Source organism: Amblyomma maculatum, chromosome 2 (assembly GCF_055883805.1).
Source record: "Amblyomma maculatum isolate TAMU_Amacu chromosome 2, ASM5588380v1, whole genome shotgun sequence".
Taxonomy (NCBI): Eukaryota; Metazoa; Arthropoda; class Arachnida; order Ixodida; family Ixodidae; genus Amblyomma; species Amblyomma maculatum.
Genome location: NC_139345.1, coordinates 40,866,956 through 40,884,099, shown reverse-complemented (window position 1 = coordinate 40,884,099; position 17,144 = coordinate 40,866,956). Strand labels below are relative to the sequence as shown.

Below are 17,144 nucleotides of genomic sequence, written 5' to 3'. Positions count from 1 at the left end.
ACTACATGTCCGGATGCAATCATCTTTGTACTGAAGAGGGGTGTCTTTGAGCTTCTCAGAATACTATGGCAGCTGAAATTCAGAAAAGTTATGCAGCTGAGGTTTAACAAGATTATTAGAGACTGTAGTAAATAGATTTTTACCTTTGCCACAGTCATGGAATGTGGGGCTACATACTTTCTACACCCTTAATTGATGTTTGTGCGCAGAATTGAGGAGAAAAAAAAAATGGGGGGAAGGGGTGCAGTTTAAAATCATGCAAACAAGAGTCTTATTTACTTTGCATCATAATTTAATTACACTTTTTTTCTGTTAATGTGATGAAATAAAACCTCTAGGCATCATTTCTGAATCATCACAACCCTTAGCAAATTTTGCATACCTCACAAAGAGATCAAAAGTGCAACCACTTACGGTGCACACGTGGAACAGGTCTTGAATAAATCATATCAAATTCTAATGGCTAATGTCCGAGCCACAGGAAGTATGTCTGAAGGCTCATGATACCGACACTGCTGCAACAGCTGCCCCAAAACAGCAACAAACAGATAACACCAAAAAAAACCAGTGCATGCAACAAAAGGCACTGCACAATAAAAACCTCAACAAGGCAGCATATTAAATCCAACATTTGCATGCCACACTGTTCAATCAATGAAAGAGTAGAGACTTTCAATTCTTAAAATATGCCCCATAATTCAAATTTCAAGATCATAACACAATTGAAAAATTAATTTGCAAACAAAATTAATTAAAACCAACTTTTAAAAGAGGCAAAAAATAGAAGAGAAGCTTATCTTTTAGTGATGCCTTATTTACAAAATATATTGCACTAAAAACCAATCCTTCCCCCAAAAGAGAGGAAAAATGTTTTTCTAGTAGGTAAATGTGCACAGTTGGCGGAATGTGTATAAAAATAACTTAGTGAATATGTACCCAATGTTTGAAAGCACACTGCATGCTGCGGAGGGTAGTTTGTTCTCCTATGTGCCACATCGGCTCCTCTCAAAACAAGCATTAGCCTAAACTAAGCATATGTACACAGATCTCGCACTGATGGACCTGCAGACAGCTTTCATAAAATGAAAGCCAGCCAACAGATGCAGACTACAGCTTAACAATAGAGCAAAACAGCATCATCACATCAGGTTTTTTAGAACCTACTTGCCTCTCCACATGTGCTGCTCCACTTCAGCCGAAGGTATGCTACCACTATAAAAAGCACTGCTGGCAAAAGGTATTGGATACCTGTCCTTTCACATAGTGTGCCAAAGAAACAACACAAGTGCACTGCAGGCTGAATGATCATTTCGAAAACCTCGTGCTCCTAGACCTGCTAGCTGATCAGTACAGTAAAGATATCCATCCCAGCAACAGACCTCTGCGATTCAACAAGCAATTCTCTTTAAACAGGAAGATACTGGCATTTCCAACAATGGCTGCAAAGTTGCAGGCATAAGGCCAATACACACATCTCTGGAAACAAGGTTCACAACAGAGCAACGTCCTTTTCCACATTCTCAACGGGTGACAAACACCTTCAGACAACAACAGAGTTTCGGGCACTGACAACCATCTCTCTGTGTAAGTGGGAGATGGAAGCCGTAAACGAATGCAAATAGGCCTGAGGTGCTTGCAGTCTGCCACTGCCACCTAAACACACCACAATGGCACATCACAATACTTAACAAAATTCGCAACTGAGAATACAGTGTCTCTAGCAAATGCCACACCCTCCACTGGCAGTGCCAGCCAGGGACAACCAATGTGCACTGCATCACTTCTGGCTTAGCTCAGCATGATGTGGAAGACTTGGATATGTTTTGAGCTCAGCGAACTTCTGAGTGCATCCCAATGAAGTGTTCCTTCTTGTTTGCTCAGTCTGAGATCTTCAGCGTATCCACCACATTCAAGTAGAGTCCATGCTGCAGGCTTCTCACATACAGTATAGCAGCAATGTCTCATGGGGAGGCGGCTGAGCAAGGCTGAAAAGTTATGCAACTACTGACAACAATAATAGAAGAAAAAATAAAACCAAAAAAGAGACACTGGCAGTTGACAAGCAGCACACATTCCAGTCCAATAAAATCACTGGGCTATGAATGACACAGATGGCATGTCACGTTTCAGTCAACATGAACAGGTAAAAGGATAAAAACAAGATGTGGCACAAGGAAACTGAACAGAACACTCAAAGTCCACAAAGATCTTAGCAGCTAATAATGAGAACTTTCATCCCATGCCATGGTAACAAAAGTTATCAGGTTGCTGATGCCAGGGTAGCTCCCGATGATTTCAGTGAAGATGGATTTTTTAGGCTGGGTACCAATGCTAGTCCTTTATCAGTACCATTGGAATCTGAAAAATAAAGGAGAAAAAAAAAGGCTTCATATAATTGTTTACACACAGCAGTTACTTGTCACACTGGTCACAATGTAAGAACTAGACCTAGATCCTTGAGCATATGCCAAGAGCATCGATTTCAGAATTGTGGCATCGAGAGACATCCCATCTCTTTGCTGATATAGCTAGTGTGTGAGTACCAGTCCACATGCACACAAGCAGCTATGAGCAAGCACATCGTGTTATACTTAGTACCTGCCAACAAACGTGATCACAAAACTAGGGAACCAGTAACACTGAGCTTAAATGCTTAAAAAATGTAGTGTCAGTAGTAAGCACAGCACAAACTTCATTGCACTTACATGCAGAGAGCTTTATTTGGACTGCAGTATTAGGTGAAAGGAAAAAATCTGAAAAAGGATACTGAGTGCAGTGTCTAATAGCCATTTTACTGCTAGTTATAAAGCACGGCAGTAAAAAAACACACGTTAAAGCCACTTGCAGAAAAATACATATATTATGCACTTAATTTCTCACATGAATGTGACAGTGAATTTAATGGAAAGGTTGGTTGGTTGGTTTGTGGGGTTTAACGTCCCAAAGCAACTCAGGCTATGCGAGACGCCGTAGTGGAGGACTCCGGAAATTTCGACCACCTGGGGTTCTTTAACGTGCACTGACATCGCACAGCACACGGGCGCCTTGCTTTTCGCCTCCATCGAAAAGTGGAAAGGGAAAGCGTGATTTGCAACTGCAATCATAAATGACTGTTATAGCCCTGTGATTTTGGATATGCACAAATGAGATGTAAAACTTTACGAAAGTAAAATTAACGAATCACTGCTTCAACAGGTGCTAAATATTGGGAGTTATAAATTTCTTCCATTTCAAGGGAGAGACACAGCTTTCAAATGGCGCAAGACTGGTAAAATAGTATCCTATTTTTCAAGATTGCTGTAAGGACTCGTATAACTCATTTTTTATGATGTCCTAGAATATCATAGTTGAAATCCATGAAGTATGTTGGAACTCTATGTTGGGAATATGTTCAAAAATTACAGTATTATTTTTCCCAACTTGGTTTTCTGGTCATGCTCACCTTGTGCAACAGATTCCTTTAGGACTGCTTTACCTGTTTTGACCCCATTTGCTTTGATGCATGCTCTCACAGACCTCCACTGATAATATTGGTATTTCATTTTGATGGATTGTTAGTCTTTGGAGCAATATCTTGTTTACAGCAGGGTCATTCCATGCCGAGTGATCCAGCGTTATTTCAACCATCACAAATTTCGTTGGAAGCATTTATTTCGCACTTCTGATTAGACCGGGAAGGGTAGTCACTAGTTGCTCAATATCAACAGGTGCTTTGAAAAGCACCTAAAAGACAAAAATTAAGAAATATGTATCCTGCATTAAAAGCGAATTGATCAATTCGCTCTCGTCTTACCATCTGATCTACAGATCGTCCTGGTTAGCTCAGTTTGTAGAGTGACTGCTCCAGAAAGGTGGTGGTCCCGGGTTCGATCCCTAGACTATGATGAATTTTTCTTTACTACGAAGTTTCTGAGAAAGCTGTATAGCTTTCCTTTGTAGCCGTATGGCTGCGTTTGGGTGAATGTCAACGAGTAATTCCTTCCTTAATACAAATCTACTCCACCTTGGGGGATTCCCCTATATATTCGATCGACAGTGCGTTTTCATTTTCATGCCTTTCCAGTTTGCGACAGCATTTGGGTAGTTGAGGCTAATCAAAGGGCTGCCAGTCTGGTAAAGCTGATACGTGAGGGTTGAGTGGGCCATTTGGGGTGGCATTCCACAACTGATGTTTTGTCTTCAGGCATCATGAGGGAGTATGGAAGAGATGGTCCCACTAGCATTGCAGTGTAGGCTGCTGCTCTCCTGTACATTTAGCGAGCCATCTTGCACTTTTTCAGAGTCCTGCCTCACTGTTAACCAACTACTGACATCACCCTTCAAGTAACGAGGTATCCCCCTTACTGTGCTTAATGACAGCATTCAGTAAACTTTTCTTGACAAGAGCAATGGGTCAAACTGAAATGTTAGACCTTTAAGGCGATAATCTTTAATTGCTCATGGTCACGAATCGTGTACGTCCGTCCGTCCGCAACGCTTTTGTTATGTGGAAGGCGGTAGCTGACAGCTGACATGGCCGAGCACTAACTGGACGTAAGGCTTCCTGACATTACATTTGGCAGGAGCTGCCTCTACTCTTATATGGGAGGATGATATTAGGATCAGCCTGCCAAAACCCTTACATTCATGTTATTGCTAGGCAACACAGGCTCGTTCATACGGCTCTGTTAAAGCAGGGCTTACACTATCGAGTCATCACGAAGGTGGGAGTGCAAACAGAGCGAAAGAGGTGCTGTAGTGGAGGGCTTCGGATCACCACGCGATACAGGCTTCCGCCTCATTGCAGTTTAGTGATCCGAAGTGCTTCCTAGATTCATTTTTCTCATCGACAGCAATGATGAACAGGGCAGTGTTTAGCCTGCAGAATACACCTTACTGCTACCTCAACAACATGACCGATTCCAGCTTTCTTATTTAAAGCCTGATAGGCCTTAGAGGCATAACTAATTATGCTGATCACTGGTGGAAGCAAAATTTGTTTTCAACATCCGTTCTTCTTTTCTTTCACAGCTGTGTTTTATGCTAGACAGTTGCTTTATTTAAAGTTGTCTGTGCTAATTTCTGAAATTATTGCATTGTATTTGCAACCAATTATTTGTATTCATTTTTCACCCAACATTCACATACCCCCAATAAATTTGCTTGTCTTTTTTTGGCCAGCCATGTTTCGCAATTTAATATGTAATTTCGCTTTTCAGGATTTGAAAACTATTCCATTCAATTCGTACCTGGTTTTTAATACCTGTACAATCGAGCCCATCTATAACGGCCACAGTTAAAATGAACGCTCAATTATTACGAATGAGGGTGGATATACCGTCAAAATATGTACTACGGCAACGGCACTGTGTTTCAGTTATAATGAACAACCATGGCCAAACAAATATGTTAGACCAAACGCAAAGACACCGTAAACTTGACCCCACTGCCGAAAAATTCGCCCTTACCGCTGGCGCGACGACCTCCACCTGCTCCTCCGCTCTCCAGTCCATTTCCTCATCTCCATAAAAAAACAGGAGACACAAAAAGCAATAAAAATGAATTACTGGAACTGCAGAACGCAGGCCTACTGCGCGCCGACACACATTCTGGCGTTGTCACGATGTATGGCTAGCTGGCCCAGCTGGTCACGTGACATACGTTGATTCCCCAGTCAGGACTCAGCCTAGTGTGCTGCTACAGTGAGCAAGCAGCGCGCAGCTGATGCATTGCTCCTTTGTACAGTTGTTGCCCTCTCGGTGTACGTGGTTCATGCTTCTCTCATCACTGCATCTTTAGAGTTTTGCGCACAATCGGACATTTTTTTCACAAGACTGCTAGGACTGCAAGTCCATTGAGTCTGATGGCAGACTGTGCTTCGGGTCAAACTTCGACTGCGAAAAGAAAGACTGTCGATGTCGCAACAAAAAAAGCTATTCTTAATGAACTTCATCAAGAAGCGAAGAACTACGATTTGGTGAAGTAACAGGTTCTGTCAATATTGACCATTTCGACTGTTGCCAAAGACAAGTGCAAGATTTTATGTGCAAGTATAAACACTGACCCGACGATAAGAATGCGCCCTCGGGAAGCAACCTGCGTGGACGTTGAAGATGTGCTGCTTAAAGGATTTGTTGATGCCCAATCCTGAAACATTCCCGTCAGTAGTCCGCTGATGCTTTCCTAGGCAAGAGACTTTGCTTCCCTTATTGGATAGATAGATAGATGGATTTATTGATAGGAAAAGGCAGAGAAAAGAAAGAAATCAGGAAAGTCCCTTATTGGACTTTCCTGATTTCAGCCCGGGCAATGGGGGGATGCATCGTTTTAAAGCTTGCCATGCAATAGTATTGAAGACCATCATCGGCAAAGCAGCTTCAGCTACCACGGAAGACATCGATGCGTGGTTCCCTGAGAAAAATTCCAACAATGGCAAGCTACTCTCAGCAGGATGTGTACAATGCAGATGAAACCGCACTCTTCTCAGATGCTGCCGTAAAAGCCCCACGCCATAAAGGAGACGTGTGCTGGTGGAATGCACAGTAGCACAGTAAGTTTTGTGTTACCTTCCTGTTGTGCATGAACATGGATAGCAGTGACAGGCGGCTGCCATTTTTCATCGGGAAGTCTCATGTCTCGCAAGCTGGCATGGTTTGGGACTTACACTACTGTCCGCTACAGATACAACAGCAAGGCATGTATGACACGTGAATTCTTCGCGGAGTGGCTGGCTGAACTCAACCGCGACATGACGCAGGAAAAGAAGAAGTTCCTACTCGTCCTTGGCAACTGTTCGGCGCACCAAGTGCAGCCTTCCCTGGCTGCAGCGGCCACACTTTTTCAGCCATTCAATGTGGCCTGGAAGATTCATCCACTGGATATGGACACCACTTATGCGCTCAAGGTTTATTGGCAGCGTGTAGTCCAGTGAATGCTAACAATAATTGAGAGACCAGGTGTCGACGCCCCGCTTCTGACTTCTTTGTTTGACGCTGTGGTAACACTTAAGGCCTCTTGGACTGAGCTAACTGTGGAGAGTATTGCAAATTACTTCCGTAAGGCAGGGGTTATGGGCCAAGGAACAACGTAGGAAGTTGTCGAACAGCCTAGCTTCCACAACTGATGGCTTCAGGCATCCCGAGGGAGCGTGGAAGAGATTGTCCTTCTATCTGACCTCAAATCCTTAAATCCTCGCTATCTGACTCCGATGGATTTGTGGCAATGCGTCGTTGATCAACTGCCCGTACCTGAAGTTTCTTGGAACGACTTCGTGGGTGTGGATGATGACTCAGATAGCAGAGCCATGCGCTGACAAAACCATAGTGCGTGAAGTGCGAGCAATCGAAAGCAAAGACTCCGACGAAGGTGCCGAGGATGCTGACTTGTCACTAGTTGCCGTGAGTGCTTCTACAGCGGTTAGTTACATCGCCTCCCTGAAACAGTGGTAGGGTGCTTTTAAAGAGCAGATGCAGATAACAAAATGTTTAAAGAAATAAACGCTGTCTTTGATTTTATATTTTCATCCATATAATATGAGAAGTCCACTTACTACGAACTTCGAATGTAACGAACGCAATCAGCGTGACCATCATGTTTGTTATGAATGGGCTCGACTGTATTTGAATTCACCTTCGTACCCCGAAATTTTATACTTGCATTGCCCTAACAATAATAAACGAAAAGGAATAAACCCCATTATTATTATTAATACAACAGTCTGGTAGCTACTAAGCAAAGCAAAAACTAAAGCAGAAATACAGGTTTGAAGTGAACCGCAAATAACTTCAGAAAAATGAGACCCAAAAAAGATTTAAGGTAGACACAATCATGTCAGAAGAAAAGAGAACGGCAATAAACTATTTTTAAAACTACATCGCAATGGTCTAGCCTTATTTCACTAGAGATATATGGCCTAAGTAGCTGTATGGAGTGAAAAAAAAGAAAAAAAAAAAGAAGAAGTAAACAAAACCTTCACAAAGATGTGCATGCCTGAGAACTTGTGACTGATGAGTTTCGAACTCTGCCCTCCAACCAGGGATGCTCATTGCTGTCGGCGTCCTTGGCCACCCATGAGCAGAGACAGCGAGGGTCGACGTCCTTGGCACCTCCGGTGATTAGCGTGACCACAATGCCAGTCACAATCACCACCAGCCACCCAAAGCCACAGTACCACTGGTACGACAGCCGGTACAGAGGCAGTATGTACCTGCAATTGCAATGTATGTCAGTATCAATGGCCCGTAAGCTGGTAACACATGCAGTATGCACCTACACTCCTGCCAACCTGGTGAGACCGAAAACAGGCATACATTTTTATTCTCACCAAAGGGACGGGAGGGGGTGATCAAATGTTTAGGCAGTGTCCAAATGAGTCTTTTTTGCATGGACCTTGCAGTAGCAGAGATTGCTAGCTTCAAAAATCAGTCGGAGTAATTTTTTCATAGCATGGGTCCAGAATGGTAGCCCTTCACCAGCATCGGATGCCGGAGGGTTGTGTTGCACGTTGATGGGCGAAATTCAGGTCTAGTTGCAGTTTTCAAATCACCTTTGCTGCTATGAGGCACACTGACATCATGTCAACATGTTGTGCCAAATGCGAAATGTTTTCAAGTCATTAAGAAGCATAAAAATTCAGAAGTATAAGATCCAAAAAAATGTCCGCAAATATCTCCTCTGCTCTGATAGCACCATGACTAAGCACATGAGAGTTCTAGCTTTACACTGTGCACCGCACACAGGAGGGCTAGTTAACCCTAAACATACACGCAAGCAACTGCAACAGCAAGAATGGAATGCAACTACCCAAAGCAACTTTCACTTTGGCTTGATTTGGCATTCATCGGCTGCTTCGCCAATGATGGTGCTAGTGCTGCTGCTGATGACACTCTCTAGCAATTATGATGAAGCTGCAGATTCCATGGAGTCAGATTTGCAACACTATTCTTACGTGGGCAGAGCCAACTTATTGGGAGACACAGGGCAGTGGTCATACAATTGGAAATAAGTAAAAAAAAAATCAAGAGTCTCCCAGGTGAACAGGGAGTGTTGGCAGGTATGCACCTATATTAGCTGAAGTAAGAAAGCTGATTAAAAGTAAACCTCCATATTTTTCACGTGTGCAGACTTGACTCCCAAGTTTTCCCAAGTTTCCAGAGGAAGTGTAGTTCCGAACAAGTCAGCTGAATTCCAGAGAAACATTTAGCATTCAAAGAAAACTTGCTGGTGAAGAAGAGCCAAAATTTTTATACGCTCAAGCAATTAAAAAATTGATCTAATGATAATGCTAAGGCATAATCCAGGAAGTGTCCTTTTCATTTTTATAGGCTTTGTGTGTAACTTTCAGGAATGTACGCCTCATCGACGAAAGTTTTAGTGGACCATGGTCATTGCCTCATCTAAGGAATTCAAAACACTGTGGTGCTATCTATCTAGTGACAGAAGCTAAACGCACATCATAGGCGATGTGAAAAGAGGGTGGCTTTTGGCGACAGGCACACCACAGAGAAATGAAAAACGGCAAGCACTCTTCAAAGAATAGAAAACACTGTGCACTTGCAAAAATCAGTGACATTTTCTCGAGATGCGTGGGTTATACATGAATAATTACAGTGTTTTGCCGCAAAAGGTTACTTCAGTCATTCTTACGCAATATTCAGTACAAAATTAAAATGGTCAATCTTCATTTATTGGATACTGTAGTACTCAATCTATACAATACGAGGCAAGATTTTTTCATGTCAAAAGACACTTCAAACTCAAACAAATGTTTGGCTCCACGCTCTCACAACCCATGGGCAACTTGAGATGGATAATTGAAAAAGCCTGCTGACATCGCTAAGGGCAAGAGGTGCTTGGATGCCAGCGTCTCAGCTGGACGCTGCCTCGCCCACAGCTAGGCTGATGAGCGTAATGAGCACAAACACACATTGCTGCCTCCAGTATGGCTGTGCCGTTATGAAGCACTGAGAGTATATGACATTGGAAACAGTATCCCTGCTGCACTGCAGTGAAGCACATATTTTACTCTATGAGCAAAAGCTTCAGCTGCCCACAGCAGTAGCAGTGCCTCAGAATGGTTTTTGTGCTGACTGCACTTGTGCACAGACGTTTTGCTTACCAAAACTGACATCATTCAATGGCACTACCTTACAGCTCCAAGACATTGATCCACTGGCTTGTGGCAACGATGGGATCGGGCATTCTCACATAGCACCCTAGATTGCCAAATTAACCCAGCTGGTGCAGGCACAACTACTTCAAATTATCCACTGAAGTTATATTAGAAATTATGGGACTGCAGGTCATCATATCATTTGTGGGTTTGTATTAACCAAGCTCAAATTATCAGTGAAAGTTACACTTCCTATCTTTTTTTCTTTGTAAAAATTCTTTAAACATAATGACAATGATACCGCATATTGCCAAATAAGTCTACATATTTTTCGAATTGCAATATTGTGTAGGGTGTAGACGAGCTGTATATGAAAGTACTGGAAGATATATATATATTGGCTGCACAGCAACCAATTGTTCTGCATAAAGGAAGTAACAAAATTCCAATAAAGAAAGGTGTTAGGCAAGGAGACACGATCTTTGCAGTACTGTTCACAGCTTGCTTAGAGGAAGTATTCAGAGACTTGGAATGGGAGAAGTTAGGGGTGAAAATGGATGAACAATACCTCAGTAATCTGCGATTCACTGACGACGTTGCCTTGCTAAATAACTTAGGGGATGAACTGCAAAGAAGGATTGATGGCCTAGACAGGAATAGCAGGAAGGTGGCCTAAGAATCAATATGCTGAAGACTAAGATAATGTTCAACAGCCTAGGGTAGGAAAAGCAGTTTGCAATAGGTAGAGAAACACTGGAAGTACCGTATTTACTTGAATTTAGCGCGAGTTTTTTACATGGTTTTTGGCTCTCAAAGTCCCTCGCGTTATAATCGAATACTGCAATTCGGCTGGCCTAAAGCAGCACCGGGGTCCAGCCATATTGAATCCACCACCACTAGGTTTCGGTTTCTGCGGTTTTACGATGTTATGTTGGCAACATGGGTACCAGGGAAGCCAAATCAGTCAAATCCCAATCCATCCAAAGTCAAAACGCTGCGCTTTTTGTTTGTGGACTCAGAATCAAGTTATCACCTTGATCACGCACTTGTCTCATCTTTCGCAGTGGATTAGCGCGTTTACGATGGCAATGCGCCATGCAAGGTATGACACTCGCCTATGAAAGCTATTGGGATAGCAGAAGAAATCGGAAATTCTGTGGAAGCTTGACGGCTAGATGTTACTAATCTACCTTACGTGGGTGGTGAATTGCAGCGGGACGCGATGTTTAAATGTGAGCCTGACCATAAAGGCTTCCGAATCGTCTGGGAAGACGAGAGTGAAAAAGACGACTCGGTTTCCGAGAACTCAGCCTCTGGTAACGATGACGACAAATGAGCGCTTTTGATTAGACTGCAATGGCTATAATGTCTATTAAAAGTACTTTTTGAAGCGATTATCTCGTGTTACATTCGTGGTTTTATTTTTTCCGATTTGGGCAATAAGGAAAGTCGCCTCTCGCGTTACATTTGCAGTCGCGTTACATTCAAGTAAGTACGGTAGTAGGAGAATATGTCTACATAGGACAGGTAGTAACAGCAGATCTGCATCATGAAAGAGAAGTAACTAGGAGAATAAGATGGGGATGAACTGCATTTGGCAAATACTCGCAGATTATGACTAGCAGCTTATTGGTATCGCTCAAGAGGAAAGTATATAACAGTTGCATCTTGCCTGTACTCACCTATGGGGCTGAAATGTGGAGGCGAACGAAAAGAGTCCTACCTAAGTTGAGGACAACGCAGAGGGCTATGCAGCGCAAAATGGTAGGTGTAACGTTAAGAGATGGGAAGCATGTAGAGTGGATCAGAGAAATAACTCGAGTTAATGACATTCTAGTGGAAATAAAGAAGAAATGGGCAGGGCAGGGCATGTAGTGCGAAGAGAAGACAACTGATGGTCGCTTAGAGTAACAAATTAGATTCCAAGGGAAGCAAAGCGTAGCAGGAAGTGACAGAAAGTTAGGTGGGCAGATGAGGTTAAGATGTTCGCAGCAGTTAAGTGGATGCAGCTAGCACAAGACAGGGCTAATTGGAGAAATATAGGAGAGGCTTTCGCCCTGCAGTGGGTATAGTCTCGCTGATGATGATGATGAATATCACTTGTTCACACATTATTCCACAACAGTTGTCAGACATAGCTCAAAGAGGAAATTATTACCTAAAGATATGGCCAAAACTTGTTTTCATACAACAGTGATGTTTTGTAAACAAACCGTAGCCATTCCATGTAAAAACTGGCAACACTGTGCCACAGATCCAATACAATCCAATCCCAAGCCACGTAACCAGTCACAGGCCTTCGGAAGCGTACCGTAACTCAATTTTTTCATGCCTGGTTGTTGTTTCTACTTTTTGCTTTGTGTCATACTGCTGGCTGTAAGTGAAGTCAGTGACTACATGTCAAAGACCAACTGGGTGAAGAAAGCAGTAGTGGACGCTTGGTGTGATCTGATCATATGCCGAGCGGGTTGACATCTATTCCTTAGCCGCTAGAATTGGCGCTGAACAAACCATTCAAACACTGCATCAGCACTTTTTCCAGTGACTAGATCCAGCACGAAAACTCGAAGACACCCATTAGGCAGCTGAAACACACTAATATGAGCGAAATGACACAACAGGTCAGCAATGCATGGTATGGACTGCCAACCGACATGGTCTCTAGGGCATCTGCCACGTGCGGCATCTCGGCATCACTCCTGATAGCAGCAGCAGCAGCAGCTCATATGATGGTAATGACTACGACTGTGTCCTTCTTGCGAACGACGATGAATCGTAAGAGGTGTTTCTTCTATGAATAAACAAACATCTCTTTGAATGACTCAGTCTTCTGAAAAGTTACTGGAGAGCTATGATCGCTGTGCAAGTTAGTGTCAAACTAGTGTCAACCTTGCTTTTTTCGTAAGAGGTTTCGCTAGCTGGGGAATTGACTTATAATCAAAGTCGACTTATAATCAGCATTACATAGCAACTATGCCTTGGAGTACAGTCAGGGACGAAAGTTTTCGGGACGTGAGTTCGTGGAAAAATATTTCTGTGCGGTTGGGCAAATATGGAGAATGAAATGTGCTAAATCACGAGAAGACATGCACACCCCATTCAGGAAAAAAATATCTGAAAGCCAACTCGAGAGGCAACATACAAGAAATACATGTTTTTCCACAAATCTGCATCCCACGAACTTTTGTTCCCGACTGTACATGTAATTAAATGAAAAATCATTAGACAAGTACCAGCATTCTACTAAAATACAAATCACTATAGTTGATGAAGGCTTACTTTTGAATGAAATTTTTATGCATCATTAACTCTGAAATAAGAGCAATTGAAGTTGACAGTAGGAAGATTTCTGATAAGAGCGCAAATGGGAATGGGCGGTTCGACATCTTCGACCTACCTTGTATTTTTTATGTGTCGCTGCCTTCTGACTGGAAGGAGTGATTCCACTATTTGCCATTAGAAAAAATGTTAAAGAGCAAGAAAAGGAAACTTTTGAGCACAAAGAAGTGAGCTCCCACACTTGTGCAAACTGATGTTTTTTGAAACTTTGATAACAACCAGCATCAGGTGTACTGTGAAAAGATGCCTGCAAATTTGCACATTAGAATGTGCCAAAGCACGCCTTTTGTTTTCTGAAAAATATGATCGCATATCCCTTCGTTGGAGTCATCATGCACTGAACCAAAAATATTAGGTAGATTAAAGATGCTGATCCATTATCTGTGATCTTATTTCAATTTCCCCAGTACTTTATGAAAACAGAGTGCAATTAAGAAAAATTTTGGTGCAGCTCACCTTTCAACAGTGACGTTAGATGATGTGACAATGTCAGCAAGATCAGTGACGGCAGTTGTGGTTGCATTCTCCAAAACGTAGGACATGGCTGTTGTAAAGGCATTCGTGGTGCTTGTTGATACTGGGCAGTGATCAGTAAGCAGTGGAAGGGGCTCAGCTTTCAATCCGTACACGGTGGCTCCAATCCCCACCCAGAAACCCGCTGCCAGGCCCGCAACAAGTCCAGAGAGAGCTGCCTGCAGAGACAGAGTGCCAAAGCCAGTGCAACATGTTACCCACTCACACGTTATGCATTTTGAAATTGCTCCCACAGGACTGATGGGCAATCCTAATTATCAATTTTGTGCAAGCACGAAATTTGTCCCCGAAAAGAACAAATGAACTCAGTGTAAAGCAAGCTAACTCTCAGTGACCCTACAGAACAGACAGTATAAACGTACCCTGGCAGGGAACTCCAGGAGACATTTTTCGGAGCAAATAGTCCAGGAAGTTGTGCCACACATCTGACTGAAAATTCTGTTCCTTGCAGTGCTTAAACTCTTCAGTGGAACATCATTTTGCTAGACTTTGTGGCAAATTATAACCAAGGCTTAAACATGGGAGTTAACACATGCCTTGTACGCAAGCACACCTTCTTGACTAAATAGATATGTGCTACAGCAATGACACAGCTAGTGACATATGCCAGTTCAGAAAACGTCCTTCCGAAAGATCTTCACACACATATCCTGTCAGCACTACCACTTCTACTGCGGTTGCTTCCGTTCTGATCGAGGTTAGCGATAAAGAGGCAGGGAGAGGAGTGGAGATGTTACTAAAATGATAGCATTAAAGGCCCCTTCTACGGAAAGACCAGCATCATCTTTGTCAGCGTTGTGAGCGAAAAATCACAGCCATGGCACTAGCAGGTGTTTTTACTCATTTATTGCCTCTACGTAAAAAAAAAAAAAATTCTGTGCACAAGCGATTTGACACTTTTTTTGCCAAATTTACTTTGCACTCTGACCTCAACATCATTTATTAAGATTGTGGTTGTTGATTACCGCCGGGAAACACACGACTTTAACGGTAGTTCGCATAAATATAGGCAACCACGGAGAAAATTCGGTTGAAAATTTTTTAGTTTAAGAGCAAAATCAGAGGGCTATGTTAGAGGCCATGTACTGGAGGCACAGGTACACGACTGAGGATAATGCATTAGCTTAAAGAAATATTTTGTGAATTTTTCAATTTTCTGTTTGAAAGGGTCCCCCGTTAACCTTCTCGGGACCACCAAAAAGAATAGGCAAGTTACATTTCTAGACGGCGATACAAGTTCCAGCATGCAGAAATTTGAGCTTCGCAGTGTGTGGGAAAATCGTAATCATTTTTGCATTATCACCTATGGAATGCTCTCGAAAAAAAAAAAAAAAAAAAGAAGTGATGCAAATTTGTTTTTTTTTCTTCGTAGACTAATTCTTAAAAGGAATTTGACTGCTGGTTGTATGAGGTTAGTGTTTCACCCTTTTTGATAAGCTAAAGAAAGAGCCATGTGGAGATTCCTGCTATATGTCGTTGCCCTTTTAGGCAACAACATATGACTTGACTAGGCAACGACATACATGACTTGGTGATCGTGCACTAAATGCAGCGATGGAAAAGTGTTTCAAGTGTTCACGAGAAGCTAACTTTCCAAGCCTCCCAGAAATTAGGCTCTAGAGCTATCCAGTGCTAAAGCATGGTGTTAATGTATTTTCCAGGATATAGCTTGCTGATAACATACATTCATGCATAGAAGTAAACTCTAACGCCTTGCGGACCGAGAACTGTGGTCAGCACTGAGAATCATTTCTGCGTTGATCTGATTGCCTATCGCATATCACGCTGCATATAATTCTGAATGTTACAAAGTTTTTATAATCAACCATGCACTATGATTCCATCACCACCTCACAGTTGACGTGTTTTTATGACCGTTGACTGGCACTTACCAGCATACCTTGCTATTGAAAATTATAGTTAGTGTGACGCAGTAAGGTTAGTGTGCATCGAATGCAGTTTAGAGTTCAGAAATGATGACATTGCAAAAAAGCAATTTCCTGAATCTGCTAACCACATGGCACCATTTCGCAATAGATCCTAAAATACAGATTTCATGAAAGTGCTATTTGATTACCAGATGCATTTCAACTTATCAAATTGCTTGTTTCATCTCTAGGGAAACCAAGGATGCCTGGAAAAACTGTGATGTCTTTTCTAGGACTTGCTCCACGGGAATTTCTGTGCCTGCGGGTTACACAAGAAGAGGAATGAGGGGCTACTTCAGTCTTGGCTGACTCAAAGAGCCGCGAAGAAGAAATTCTATCGTTCTTCTATCTCTATATACTATCTCTTTTCTGCCCTTTTGTCAACCCCTTTTAAATTCTCAACCACTGTGCTGCCGTCACCTCGCGACCTTTGCACTCCCACGTGTTGTTGGTTTACGTTTATGTGGTTTATGTCTTTGGTTTATGTGTTTTGTTAACTCCGCAGCCACGAAGCTTGTGTTGCCTTGGGGGAAGTAGACTTTGCAGTGCCAGTCACTTTGCCATGTTGTTTTTTGATGTGCTCGTAATGTCATCATACAGAGCAATTACAGCTATGGCATTTTGTGCTCATGACCTTCGAAATCCATTCCTATCTCATGACACCTGTTTGCACCAACCTTCTAGCATCGTGAATGCTTTTGTATGTCAGCTCATTACAGTCGCGACGGTGATTACCTTTTGTGCTCGTGACCTTCATATGCGGTGGGGCTTGCTCGTCATCCCTCGGTTAGACAACGAAAGTGTGCGCTGGCCAGAGCTTTTTTCGATCCCCAGACGCCACCGAAGAGCAGCATTTTGCTGCGGATAGCACCTCCTTTGCGTTTCTTTTTTGGTAACTTATTCAGCTAATACTTGGGCTGACACAGTAATCGAGTGGACCGAGCACAATGATCCGAGTGCACTTGGTGACCTTTTGCCCGCGATGTACGCATGTATTTTATGTATGTTGCGTTTTCACAAATGTCGCACCATTTTTTTTTAGTACAAAGGTTCAGTTCATGTCCAAATTTTCGACAAGACATGCAAATGTTTATTCATGTATATTGAGCACTTCCTTACTATTTCACTGAACACTATTCATGAAGTTGCACGCAGTGCATGTGTACTATCCATACGATCTCTTGCGAGCTTCCTTTCGTGCACTTTTTCGCCTACTCTGCCATTGCTGCTGCGAGCTGGTTACACAGGAGGTG

General features: G+C 42.7%; 1 protein-coding gene across 5 annotated transcripts in view; it reads right to left on the bottom strand.

The window, feature by feature from the left end:
• Positions 1-271: 271 nt before the first annotated feature.
• Positions 272-17,144, bottom strand: part of LOC146198487 (putative sodium-dependent multivitamin transporter) — a 58,151-nt gene continuing 41,278 nt past the window's right edge. For 3 of the 5 annotated variants that reach the window (XM_084593987.1, XM_084593988.1, XM_084593986.1), the window contains exons 10-12: positions 13,886-14,121; positions 7,969-8,185; positions 272-2,358 (exon numbers count right to left, since the gene is read on the bottom strand). In XM_084593987.1, coding sequence (XP_084450113.1) covers positions 2,332-2,358; positions 7,969-8,185; positions 13,886-14,121 — 480 coding nt within the window. In that variant the 3' untranslated portion in view covers positions 272-2,331. Of the gene's footprint in view, positions 2,359-7,226; positions 7,413-7,948; positions 8,186-13,885; positions 14,122-17,144 lie in introns of all 5 variants that reach the window. The other 2 variants (XR_014704994.1, XM_084593989.1) reach the window with 2 other exon arrangements.